Source organism: Nomascus leucogenys, chromosome 10, assembly GCF_006542625.1.
Source record: "Nomascus leucogenys isolate Asia chromosome 10, Asia_NLE_v1, whole genome shotgun sequence".
NCBI classification, from domain to species: domain Eukaryota; kingdom Metazoa; phylum Chordata; class Mammalia; order Primates; family Hylobatidae; genus Nomascus; species Nomascus leucogenys.
Genome location: NC_044390.1, coordinates 29289084 through 29303367, shown reverse-complemented (window position 1 = coordinate 29303367; position 14284 = coordinate 29289084). Strand labels below are relative to the sequence as shown.

At 35.7% G+C, this 14284-nt stretch overlaps 1 protein-coding gene across 11 annotated transcripts in view; it reads right to left on the bottom strand.

The window, feature by feature from the left end:
* Window positions 1–14284, bottom strand: part of NAP1L1 (nucleosome assembly protein 1 like 1) — a 38937-nt gene that overhangs the window by 12420 nt on the left and 12233 nt on the right. For 8 of the 11 annotated variants that reach the window (XR_004031935.1, XR_004031936.1, XM_030819944.1 and 5 more), the window contains exons 3-6: window positions 10167–10252; window positions 8644–8746; window positions 1438–1579; window positions 1094–1174 (exon numbers count right to left, since the gene is read on the bottom strand). Coding sequence is in view for 9 of the 11 variants with exons in the window: in XM_030819944.1 (XP_030675804.1) it covers window positions 1094–1174; window positions 1438–1579; window positions 8644–8746; window positions 10167–10252 (412 nt within the window). In the remaining 2 variants the exon portion in view is untranslated. The remainder of the gene's footprint in view (window positions 1–1093; window positions 1175–1437; window positions 1580–8643; window positions 8747–10166; window positions 10253–14284) is intronic. The other 3 variants (XM_030819948.1, XM_030819949.1, XM_030819950.1) reach the window with 1 other exon arrangement.

Sequence of the window (14284 nt, the reverse complement as noted above, 5' to 3'; positions counted from 1 at the left end):
TCTCTTTCTCTCTTTTTATTTTTTGAAAAACCCAGTAGAGTTTTTGTGGTGAGCATTTTTGTTGATTATTTTACTGATCTAATGCTGAGTGATCTTTTTAAAAGAATTTGAATTTCGCTTCCTCACCAATAATATGTCTCCTTGCTTCTTTGATGTGATAGTTTTGAGATGGGTGAGAATCTAATAGATCTGCAGTTTAATTTGCTTGGTTGTTATGAAGTCCACCCTATGGGCACAATAACATACTGCTGGTAGGAGTTGTTCGAGATATTCTGGAGATTATTTGGTAAAGTATACTAAAAGCCTTAAAACCATGTATGTGCACTGTTTGAACCAGTAAGCCACTTCTTCGAAATTAGAAGACATTAGAAGAAACAATAAGCCTTGCAATAAAACTTATGGATGAAAGTATTCATCACAATATGATTTATAATAAAAAATTGCAAATGTTATAAATGGAACAATTGGAAAATGGTTAAGGAAGTGATGGTGCACTGTGCGGTATGCATATGTTTAAAGAATCATATTTTCTAAGATTATTTGGAAACATGTTTGGTAATGTCAAGTGGGGGCACCCCAGATACATTTTAGACATTTATCATCATCGTTCTGAGTAGAAGGCCATTCAGAGATGCTAGAGGTTCTTATTCTGGATATAAATTACATGAGTAAAATTCTGCTAACCAATTAAAAATAATGTACACCCATGTTCAATATATAGTCCTGGAAATAGCAATTGAAGTATGTCTTTTCACAAAAGAAAGTGACAGTTTTAATGATGCATTAGATGAATTTAAACTTTAAGTCAGGTGCTACAAATTGAAAACAAGACTTGTGTTTTAAACTGCTGTGGACACTTAAGAAACTTAGAACCCATGAAACCACTGCTTATTGCCATGCAAATTACAATCCTGAATGACTGTTTTTTAAAAATAAAGTATTAGAAAAACATGTAATAAAGATGTAAAATGAAAAAATGAAAAAAATACAACTGGTTATATAATATTGTACTCCATCACTAAATGCTAACATTTCTGACAAGTCCTAAGATTTTATCATCTAAAAAACATACTAAAATAAAGTTGGTACTAACCGAAATCTCATCTTCTTCATCTGGTTTCCATTCACATTCTTCTTCCGTGGGTTCATAAATTGCATTAATAATCTCAAATCGCTAAAATGATTAAAAAAAAAAAGGCTGTATAAAAACACTGGCATCCAAGCTAAAACCAGTAGTTTCTCACTAAGAAGTCTTAGAAATTTAACAAATGCATACCACAACTTTAACTGCTATTACTGATAGTTCCTCCAAGTGCTGCCTCTAATAACAATTTCAGTGAGAGTTCTAAAGACTAACCTCTTCCAAGTCTGCTTATATTTCCAGAATTCGTCTTCTAGAATGTTAGATAAATTAAACAAAGTAGGAGAAAGCATTACCTTATCAAACAGAGGCTGATAGAGAACAGCATACTTCCTTTCAAGATCGTGAACCTCCTCATAGAATTTGGCTTCTATCTGTGCACACTTAACTTGCAGGTTTTTGAGAGCATTCACTCGTCTTTTAACTACCCTAGGCAGGCTGAAAGGTTAGAAATCAGTTATATGGCATCATAGTAAAATGGAAGTCACACTTCTTTTGTCATACTGAAACTGAAGCATTGGAGTTAGTGAATGACAGGTTTTTTATCTGAAGCAAAAGGTAGATTCAAAGTAAATAAAAATCAAATAGATATAAATATATTGACCCACTGGCTATATTTCAAAAGTAGAAATGTAACAAGGTAAATTGATAAACAAAATGTAAATCATATTGTCAACCCTAAATCTTTACCCAAGTTAAGTGTTGGACTTGTCATTGCTGAAGTCATGGACAGACCATCTTAATTCTGAGAACAATGATTACTTGGATTTTTCTTTTACATATATCTCACCTATACAAGTTATTAGGAAAAAGGAGGGGAGCATATGCATATCAGGAAAAAGGACAAGATTCCACACACGATTATCTTTAGTCTCCATATTTAATTAGGAATTAGTAATTACATTATTAAATACGAGTGTAACATACTATAAAGAGGAGACATGGATTTTTAAAGTAACAGTGTTAGGCCAGGTGCTATGGCTCGCAACTGTAGTCCCAGCACCTTGGGAAGCCGAGGCGGGTGGATTGCTTTAGCCCAAAAGCTCAAGACCAGCCTGGGCAACATGGCAAAACCCTGTTTTTACAAAAAATACAAAAATTAGCTGGGTGTGGTGGTGCATGCCTGTGGTCCCAGTCACTTGGAAGGCTAAGATGAGAGCATCACCTGAGCCTGGGATGTCGAGGCTGAATTCAGCAAGATTGCACCACCACTGCACTCCAGCCTGGCTGACAGAATGAGACCCTATCTCAAAAATAAATAACAGCTTTGAGAAGATAAAATTCATACACCATACAATGAACTGTGAAGCACTATTTTGTTAAAATTTTATTTTAGGTTTAGGGGTATATGTGAAGGTTTGCTATACAGATTATTTTATCACCCAAGTATTAAGCCCAGTACCCAATAGTTAATTTTCTGCTCCTCTCCCTCCTCTCACACTCCACCCTCAAGTAACCCCAGTGTCTGTTGTTTCCTTCTTTGTGTTCATTGAGTTCTCATCATTTAGCTCCTACTTGTAAGTGGGAACGTGCGATATTTGGTTCTCTGTTCATGTGTTACTTTGCTAAGGATAATAGCCTCTAGCTCCATCCACGTTCCCACAAAAGACATGATCTCGTTCTTTGAATGGCTGCACAGTATTACGTGGTGTATACATTTTCTGTACCAGATCTGTCATTGATGGGCATTTAGGTTGATTCCATGTCTGCTAATGTGAACAGGGGGCACTGATTTTTAAAAGGTTATACACACTAGGTTATGAGTCTCCTAAAGAATGATTAAACCTCTCTAACAATAAATGTTCACACTTAAAATTTAAATAACTTCAGGGAATCTGTGCAACAGATACAAAATCCAGGTTAAACTTTCCTGCCACAAACTTTTGTAAATCAAATAATTCACTTACTTAGCCACCAGTTTACTTAAGATTATTAGAAATAAAAAACAAACACTTGAAGATACCAACTTTCTATTTCTGTTAATTTTAAGTAAAAAGCACTATTCTGCCAAGGTGGTGAACTAGCATGGGCTTCTGGCTTTTCTTGCTCCCCCAAAAAGCTAATCCCAGAAACTTTAGAACAAGAATGAAGCAACTGCTGAGGCACACACACACCATAAGCAATTTCAGGTAAGACTGGAGGTTGTGTTTAACTGTACAGGGTAACCAACAACTTAGGGAGGGAACGGCCACGGTAGGTAGCAGTGCGGACAGGCTGGAAGATAGCAATTTCGCAAGAAAGCTTTTTAAGTTCTGCTCCTGCCTTGCAACAATCATTGTCTGTCATCTTCACCCTTCCAAGAGCCCAATGCCAGGGCTGATGAAAGCTGCACTGGTTCAAAGCCTTCAAACATGTATTTGATCCAATCTAGGAATAATGAATTGACAACCAAAGGAGACTAGTCCCCCACCCTACAAAGCACACCATAAAAATTGCCTGGACTGGCAGAAAACTTTCAGTCTAAGGCAACTAGTGCTCTACTACTTAGGCTCACCCTGCACCCTTCTCCTTGTCACAGACCTTCATTTCTCCCCAAATATTCATTATTAGGGTAACTGGTATTGCCTAATGTGCTGGAGCTCAAAGAATAACTAGACACTTCAAGGGGACAATTAGAGTGAAATGATTATCATCTGAAGCAGCATAGAGAATTTAAACAAGAATGTAAATATACTTAGGAGGAAGATTAACAACATGCAACAAGACCAAGAAATCTACAAGAGTGGGAATGTTAAGTATGAAAAATACAATAACTAAAATAGGCAACAAATAAGAGAAACAGGATAGATTCAACTGAAGATAAAGTCCATGATGTTGAAAAGTTCTACCAGAAGGCAGCATGGAAGACAGATGGAAAATAGAAAAGCTCTGAGATATGGATGACAAAAGTAGCAACAGCTGACAGAGGAGTACGATCTCTTAACATATGAGAATGATACATTTCTCAGCATTAAAGCAATATAAAAATCCTTACTCTGCTTCCTAGACATGTTAATGAGATTTATGAATATCAAAGACAAAAGAAAATTCTAAAGGTGTCCAGTGAGAAAGAATAACCTACAAAGAAAAAGGAATCAGACTGACAACAGGCATTAAAAGAAACACCGAAATAAAGAAAAAAATAAATTGTAGTTTTTAAGAACTCTGAATTTATTATTTCATAGCCAAACTATTATTCAGATATAAAAGCAAGACAAAAATTATATCAGGTATACCAGGCTTCAGGTTTGCCACAGATACTCACTACATATTACTAAAAGCAACTTTTGAGGAAATTTTTTTAAAAATCCAGCAGATTCTATTTAAGGTATGGGTGTGGTCAAATATCTTGGTAAATTTCTTGCCTTGAAGGGAAAAATAGAGGGCCAGAGAAAGCACATTTATAAACAATATAAATATTGGTAAATTTAAGAAATCAACAGGGGTAAACAAACTTAGATATTAGGTTATAAGCCACTACCATAGTAACAAAAATCAATACATTAACTTTGGAACCAGAAGACGACTTGATCTATCCAATGGGAAGCAGAAAAGAAGGAAGAAAGACCCAAAGTAAAATAAATTAAAAAACAGAGAAAGATGGCAGCAATAAATCCAAAAACAATACAACTTTTAAGAAATGCAAATTTAGACTTACTAATAATAAAGAAGCAAACATTGAGGCCGAGTGTGGTGGCTCATGCCTGTAATCCCAGCACTTGGGAAGCCAAGGCAGGTGAATCGCTTTAACTCAGGAGTTCAAGACCAGCCTGGGCAACATGGCGAAACCCCATCTCTACAAAAATACAAAAATTAGCCAGGCATGGTTGTGCGTGCCTATAGTTCCAGCTACTTGGGAGGCTGAGGCAGGAGAATCGCTTGAGCCCAAGGATGAGGCTGCAGTGAGCCGTCATTGTGCCATGGCACTCCAGCCTGGATGACAAAGCGAGACACTGTATCCAAAAAATAAAAGCAGCAAACACTGATACTAGAGGAAGACACAAAGATGAAAAAAGACATACTAGGTTAAAAGTTTAAAAAAAAAAAAAAAAAAAAAAAAAAAGGCTGGGGGTGAAGGCTTAAGCCTGTGTTCCCAGCACTTTGGAAGACCAAGGTGGGCCCAAGAGTTCGAGACCAGTCTGGGCAACATAGGGAGACCCCGTCTCTACAAAAATAATAGCCAGGCATGATGATATGTACCTGTGGGTCCCAGCTACTTGGGAGGCTGAGGTGGGAGGATCACAGAGAGCCATGAGTGTGCCACTGTACTCTAATGTGGATCAGAGTGAGGCCTTGTCATAAAAGTGGGGGGTCGTTATTGTAGTATCAGACAAATAAAAATTATGACCCCCCAAAAACATTATAAAACACAATGGAAGACACATAACAGTAAAATGAAACGAGAACAAGAAATGTTCATCACAAATATCATACACCTAATATGGCTTCAAAATATTTCAGTCTACAAATGACAGAAAAAAACTGTCAGGTCAAACAGACAACCAATAAGCAGAAACAAAGAGAAGCTGAACAATACAATAAGCTTGAGCTATTAATTTCAGCATACAGATCTTCACACTCAACATTTACAAAAGTAAGAGTATTAAGGCCATAAAAAACACAAATTAAAAAACAAAAATCAAATGAATTAAGCATTCAATTTAAAAAACTGGAAAGAGTAACATAGAGCAAACCTAAAAAAGAAATAACATTAATGCCAGAAATCAGACAGCAGCAATAACAAAAGAGAGTATGGAAATGGAAAACCAAAAGCAAAATTAATATTCTAAAAACTTAATAAGATCAAGACAACTAGCAGAATTAAGATGCAAAATACAGAATATGTAAACCAGATTTTTAAAACTATTGTAAACTATGTACTAATCAATTTTAAACCTAAATGTGTACATGTTTAAAATATGAAACTCCAAAACTGATGAGAGAACTTGAATAAATTAGTATGTTAAAAAAAAAAAAAAATTCTCCAAAACTCCCCTGGACCTCTACTTCCCAAACTCCAAAGGCCCAAAGTAAATTTTTAGGAGAGTTCTACCCTAAGAACAGCTAATTCCTATCTTATACAAGTTGTTTCAGGAAACAGGAAAAATTTAAAAAGCAGCTCCATTCCTCAGGCAATTGAAATCTTGACTCCAAAAACCAGTTAAATATACCACTTCCTGAAACTTTCTTTATACACATACATACATGCATGCACACAACACAAGCTCATTTCACTAACAAGTAAGAACTGTAAAATTCAATTACTCAACAATGTAACAATAACACATCATGATTCAATTTACTACAGGAATGCAAGGCTAGTTTGATAACCAAAATAAGTATTTCCAAAACATGTATTTACTATTTACTTAATATATTGAAGGGAAAACTTCAATAGAGCATCTTAATTGATACAGTTAAAAAAAAAAAAAAAGGTCAGATTTAAAAACAGTAAATAGGCCTGAATTTAATGGAGATTTTATATTCATTCCCAGTATGAATAGAAATAAGACAAAGAATACTAATGTTTAACACAGTAGTGAAAGTCCTGGTAACGTTGTAAAGAAAAGTATGTGGTATAATGTAATGTGGAAGAACAGAGCTAAAACTGCCATTATTTGCAGATAAAATCTTGTGACTAGGGGGGCAAAACAGAACACATTACTACAATAAATTTAGCAAAGTTACTGGATACAAGAGCAACTTAAAAAAAAAAAAAAACAGCAACCCTCTGTAAATCAAGAACAGCCAAACAGAAAATACAAAAAAGATGCTATTCACAACAGCCACACAAAATATACAGAAATTAACTTAACCAACAGACTCCATGAGGATAACTTTGAAACTAAAGACACAGAATGTGACCTGAATAATTAGAAGTATGTGGATGAGACAATATTAAAGGATATAATTCTGTAAATCTACAAATGCAATATAATTCCTATCAACGTTTTAAGGTTTTTTTTGCTTGTTGACAACCCTGATAAACTTAACTGTCAAAAATGTGGATGATTGTGTTTAGGGGAGAAGTACAAAAGGAGGCAACCTGCCCTGCCAAATATTAAGACAACTATAAAGTCATAGTAATTAAGTGTGACAATGACAAGAGACAAAGACCAATAAAACAGAAAAGTGCTGCTCAAAGACAAACACACGTGTTTACAACTTGATATGCAATGAAGGCAGGCGGTACACCTAAATGGGGGAAGAATGGATTGATTAGTGAATAGTGTTAAAAAAAAAAAAAAAAAAAAACTAGCTCATGTCACTGGAGGAGGACCCAAAATAAATAAATAAATAAATAAATAAATAAACCTAGCTCATTAAAAAATGAGGCAGAAAAAAAAGGAACTGGAAGCCTACGTGCAACAAATACAAAGGTAGACTCTAAAGGGATTTAAGACCTAAATGTAAAAGGTAAAACTATTCAATACGAAATGTAGCAGAAACCAGGAAAGACTTCTTAAAAAGTTTCAAAAGCACAAGCCCTAGGGCAAAATATTTTACTAAAATAAAACTTAACTGTTTACCAGAGGACTCCATGGATAAATTAGTAGAAATAACACATTATTTAGAATGTCTAAAAACTGACAAGGGAATAACATTTGGAATACAAAGACTTTTGCAAAGCATTAAAAAAAAATTGCAATCCCAACAAGAAAATGGAAAAAGGGTACCAACGGGCAACGAAAAAGGTTCAAGAATTATGAAGAAAAGCTAAAAACTCATTAGAAATCATAAAACACAAATAAGACAAAATGAGTCCACACCTCTTAGACTGATTTAAAAATAAAAACAAAAACACTATGAAGCTGGATGGTGCCAATTGTTGGCAGACATGAAGATGAATCCATCTTCTTGCATTGAGTACAGTATTTCTGGAAATCATGCTAGAAGTTTAATACTTAAAGGCTTGCATACTCTATGTAAGTGGCAATCCCACTGCTGAGCACACATCTCAAAGAAATTTTCACACAGTTCCTTTACAGGACATGTACAAAGATGTCTATCACAATAGAATTTGTGTTGATAAAGGAGTCCATCATAGGAAAAGCAGATAATAAAACACAGCGAACACACACCACAGAGAACTAGGCAACATTTAGAAGCTACTAACTATAATTAACATATAGGCAGTAACTGAATGGATCTTAAAATCAAAAAAAAGTTTTTTAAATGTGTAAGCTAAGTAAGATATTCATGCTGTTAATAATGATTTATGTCATCAGTGAAATAAGAAATCTGTATTTCTAATTCTGTGCATTTCTAACATACCTCTAAACAAATCTCTGAAATGCTTAAGATCAGTATACTTCCTATAAACTTGAACCAAATAAACTTTAAAAGACCAATGTAAACAGGTGGTACTAAGCACAATTTTAAACTTCCAATAATCCTATACTGGATACTAACAGACAATAGGTTTCCACTACTGCATATCTAAATCCTAGATGGTCTTAAAAATAGTTACGCCTGCAACGTTGATTATAGAAAGATAAATAAGGACTATGGAAAAGTTGTACCTTTCAATGTATCCTGTTGGTGTTTCTACCAGACCATCAAGTCTTTCTTGAAGGGCTGCAAGAATCTGAGGATTTTGCATCATCTGAACAGTTAGCTGACGTGCTTTAAAAAAAAAAAAAAGGGCATCGAAAGAAGGATTTTATGAAAATGTATTATGCTTTTTTAATAGGACAATCCAATCTCATGAAGTTTTCCTAACTGGCCCATAAATTGCTGGTATATCTAATGAGTAGAGACGGGCAGGGCAAGCTAAAGAGAATACACTAGGAAGACCCAATGTTGAGGAATAATTTAGATTCCTAATCTATCTCTAGTCAAGATATTTCTCAAGGCCATTGCCACAACTATATGAACAATATCCTTTCTCTTCCTGGTATCTTGTGTTTCACCCACCTTGCATTTTAGGAAGCTCAAAGCTTCATTCACATGCCTATCCATGACTCTTGACAGTCCTCTGAATGCAGACAAGACATATCAGAAAACTGCAAATATACTGACAGTTTTAGGCCCAGGAGAAAGGTGAAGTGAGTGATCTGAATGTTTATGTTTGATGCTTGTGTAATGTATTTCTATGTGTATGAATAAAGTTAATAGTTGGGACAGTCAAAGGTTCTAATTGAAGCCAAACAAAATGTGGTTATCAATGGCTTTTTAAAAACATACTCAATCCAAATATGCACTAGACTTATACAAAACAAATTACGTTACTAATCTTCTCTTCATCATCAATACAGTTATTACACAAAGTGCCATAAACTTAATTTTCCCAATTATTTTTTTTGAGGTCAATTTACTTCTGATAATAATTCAATTATTGGATGATGTACACACAGTCAGGATAACCAGTATAGATTTTTAAATATCAATATTGGTCACTGAGGATACAGTTCTGTATCTGTTAAGAAAATGTTACGAAACAAAAGCTGAAGCTATTAATACAAGTTCTGAAGTCTTTTCACAATTAATTTCCATCTGGCTTAAAAATGAAAAGCTGAGTCATCTGGTACCTTAATATTCTTGGCCCAGATCTATAAGACATACCCTAAGCAGTACAATCCCCCACCACCACTCCTTTTAAAAAGTATCTGCTAAAATAAATTGTGAATATTACCTACATTTAATAAATGGCTCTTCTGCTTGAAGGAGTGATTTTTAAAAAGACACACACTACATGTTCTCTATATATTAAACACTAAACATAGTGTTATAAGCACCACATCACAACCTGTAACATTTCTAAATTCAGACAGAATCATGGGCAGCTGTTTGACACAAGTACACCAAGTCACTCCAACAGTGCAGGATGCAAACAATGACTTCTAATTGAGTTGCTGTATCTGTACCTACCCCCCCCTTCACACACACACACACACACACACACACACACAGTTACTAGAGGTATGGACCAGTAGATAAATGGGACAATGAGCAAGGGTCCAAAAAAATAGACTGGTACTTATAACTACCCTCTAGTAGACATGCGCCAGCAATCACTGGCTCCTGAAGTAATTTAAAGTAATACCTTTGATTTTTGTTTCTTCACCAGTTTCCTCTTCTTCTACTTCTTCAACATCATCCAAATCTTGATCAAGTTCAGACTGTTCTTTGCTATAATATCATAGTATCACACCGAGGTTCAAATGTACCAATTACCAAAAAAAATTACAGAAAAACTTAAAATTCATTTTCAAAATTAGTATCTCTTTCAAAGACATGAAACAGGAAATTCAAAAGGTAATTCCGTTTTCTAACTTCATATGTAAACAAGTACAAACTGGAAGTGCTTAAACTTTCATTAAAAGCATCTGGTCAAACATAAAGTTTATACTTTTGAAGCTTTATAAAATTGGTTTTGCAGGTTTTTGGGGAATGTGATGTCAACAAGTATGTGCATTCAACCAAATATCTACTGATTTTACTTTTCCTTCTTAGTAACAACATTCTCATTTTATATGAGATGGCAACACACCAACCTAAAAGTCTACATTTCCTAGCCTACCTTTAGCTAGACTATTTTGACAGCAAGATAAAAAAGCAGAAGTGCTGTATTTCTTTGAGGAAGTATCCTTAACAGGATGGTAGATAGCTGGGAAGCCTTTATCTTAATCCCTCTCCCCCTCCCACTTAGAATATGAATGTGATGGCTCAAGCTCCAGCAGCCACACTGGACCAGGAGGCATCCTAGAGAATGAAAGCCACCAGCTAAAGAAAAAGGAGTTAGGAAAACAGAAGAGTCCTGGATCCCTTATGGCTGTGGAGCAACTATACCAGCCTATACTATCTCTGGAGTTTCCTTTTCTTTACTTCACAGTGGAGGTAAGAAAGAATAAGGTGAGGACTTCTGAGTCTAGCTCTTGTTTAGAACAAAGCCAAGATGATAGCACCATTCAAAGAGAAGGTTAAAAAGTAATAAGATAGCATCCTTCCCATTTCATCTTAAAAAAAAAAAATCACCAAAAAATCTAATTTTTGAACATGAGATTACATCTAGCATTAGAAAGGAAAATAAGGATTCCTAAGTCAATATAAAACGTCATTGTACAATTCCTATGTAAATTTATTTTAACATTTGGTTAGATATGTAGTTGCTTTTGTGTCTAAACAGCATTTGAAAAATTAATTTTCCATAGGGACAAATAATGACTTAATTTTCATACAAGTACAGAAAAAAATCAACTGTACTCCGCCAGCATAATTCAGTCTTCAGAAATGATACATATTATTTCTGAAAGCTTTTTTTTTTTTTTTTTTCTGGAGACGGAGTCTTGCTCTGTCACCCAGGCTGCCTGGAGTGCAATGGCACAATCTCGGCTCACTGCACCCTCTGCCCCCCAAGCTCAAGCAATTCTCGTGCCTCAGCCTCCTGAATAGCTGGGACTACAGGAGTGCGCCACTGCACCCGGCCAAGTTTTGTATTTTTAGTAGAGACAGGGTTACACCATGTTGGCTGGGCTGGTCTCAAACTCCTGGCCTCAGGTGATCCTCCCACGTCCGCCTTCCAAAATCCTGGGATTATAGGCATGAGCCACCACGCCCAGCCTATTTCTGGAAGAACTTTGATTTTGTATAAACTTTAAGTGTTTGGTAAGTGTACACACTTAGGGGTCACTGGTTACAGATAACTGGAGCAACTCCTTCTTTAGTGTCTTTAATAATTTATTGAACATCTATATCCAAAGGCTTTAAAACAGCTGTCCACACACTATGCCCATGTGGCCAAATCCAGCCCACCCTATTATTGTAAATAAAATTTTATTGGAACACAGATGCACTACATTTATGTATTGTCTGCTTTCACACTACATCAGCAGAATTGAGTACAGTCATCCCTCAGACTCTATGGTGGACTGGTTCCAGGAAACCTCCCTACCAAAATCCTGGGATGTTCAAGTCCCTTATATAAAATGGCATAGTAATTGCAACTAACCTATGCACATCCTCCTGCATACTTTAAATCACCTCTAGATTACTTATAATAATACTATATACCATGTAAACGTTATGTAAATAGTTGTATTATGCTGGGCCAAAGTGGCTCATGCCTACAATCCCAACACTCTGGGAGCCAAGGCAAGTGGATCACTGGAGGCCAGGATTCAAGACCAGCCTGAGCAACACAGTAAGAATTCTCTATTAAAAAGAAAACAAACAATAGTTGTTATGTTCTACTGCTTATTTGTATTTATTATTGTGCTGTTATATTTTATTGTTTTTTACCCTAGTATTTTCCATCTGCAGTTGGTTGAATTCATAGATGCAAACTCATGGATGCTGAACCCACAGACACAGAGGGCCAACTGCAGTTAGAGAATCGTATGTGGCCCAAAATGCTGAAAATGTTTACCACCAAGCCTTTTACAGATTAAGGTTTACTGACTCTGGTTTTCAAGCACAAGAATCCCCTGTGACTTCCACCCTCCCAGGGCTAACAGGCATCCAAAATTAAGTAATAAGGAAGGGGGAAATCAAGCTGTCACAACCAATTTACTCTTTTTAAAGTTTAAAATGAGAGTTGCAAAGTTAAGATGGCAGATGCCACAAACTCATTTGATCTTAATCCTTCTAAAATCTCCATTAAAATTATGATAAAGGGTTTTTTTGTTTTGTTTTGTTAGCAGGCTAACACTGAAATCAAAGAAAACAAGGGCAGCAACATTTTGGAAGCTGGAAACCAGACATGTGATAATTTCACTGAGAGAACTGAAATCTAAGATTAGCAGTGGGGAAAGCTGAGAAGCAGCCCAATCACAGTCTTCAAAAGGATAAGAACTGGTGGTACCAGGTACATTTCTAGAACTAGGGCAAGGGGTGGGACAGGAGAGAAAGTCGCTAAAACAAGAAAGTAAAAACTGATAAGCAGTAAATCATTAGATCTTCTCTACACTAGCAGAAATATTCAGTTTCTTCTCAGGAAAGCGTAAAATTCAGAACTTGGACTGGAAGACAACAGACACAGTCAACAGTATCAAAGATATAGGACTATGTACACATTAGAATGCTAAATGTAGAGCCTCCTCTACATTTAGAGGAACACCAGAAGCCAGATCTTTACCCAGACACTGTTCAACGATGAATCTGACTAGTCCAGAAAAAAAAATAACCATTCTAACACTGGGGTTTCTAACAAATGCCCACTCTGGTGACCCTACACTGAAATCCCAAATTAACAAGACTCCCCACTCCAACGCTCAAATTTTCCAATCAATTTTCTTTTTTAAACATGTCTGAATTGTCTCTACACCCCACCCAATCCAATCTTAATGAGCAGCCAACCAAGTATTGATTTATATTTGAGGAAAGCATCTTAGATTGAGACCAAAACAAATGAGGGAAAGAAAATGTAAGAGCAAATGGACTATAAAGATGGAAGAAACATCCAGAGAAAAGACATTATCATCAATGAAACAAGAACAGGATGCTATTAAAAAAAAACAAAAAAAAAAACAAAACAAAACAGGAAGACCAAAGCAGGTCTTGGAAACTAAAACAACAGAAATTTTAAAACTCAACACAAGCTGAAAGTCTTCAGTTCTGCCCAGAAAGAAGAGCAAAGAGAGAAAGACGGAAAATAGGGCAAAAGATCATGAGAACAATGCAACACACAACATCTAATAGTAGCTCCAGAAAGAGAAAACAAACAAGGCAATCACAAAGTTCAATCAAGAATATCCCTGAACTAAAAGCCACTGAATTGCTGCACTGAAAGGGTCCACCACTGAATATGTAACATCAAGAGAAAAAAATAATAATGTGAAAATTTCAGAACTCTGAAGCCAGAGTAGGTTCCAGAAATGTATATATAGTGTAAATGTATATATTTCTTAATTATCACACACAAATGGTTAATTACAACGACTCTGAACTTCAACACAGCAACACCGGAAGCAAGGTGACAATGGAGCAATGCCTTCAAAATTCTGAAGAAAAACGAATCCCATCTTACTATCCTACGCCCAAACAAACTATCCGGCATAAAGGTAGAATAGCCGTTTTCAGTCATAACATGTCTTAAAATAATTTAGCTCCCTTGTACTCTTCCAAGAAGGTACTAACAAACCGAGAAAGCAATGTGAGATATGGCAAACAACAAACCCAAGAGGAGAAACAAGGTGAAACCTCAGGAAGATAGTAAAATAGATC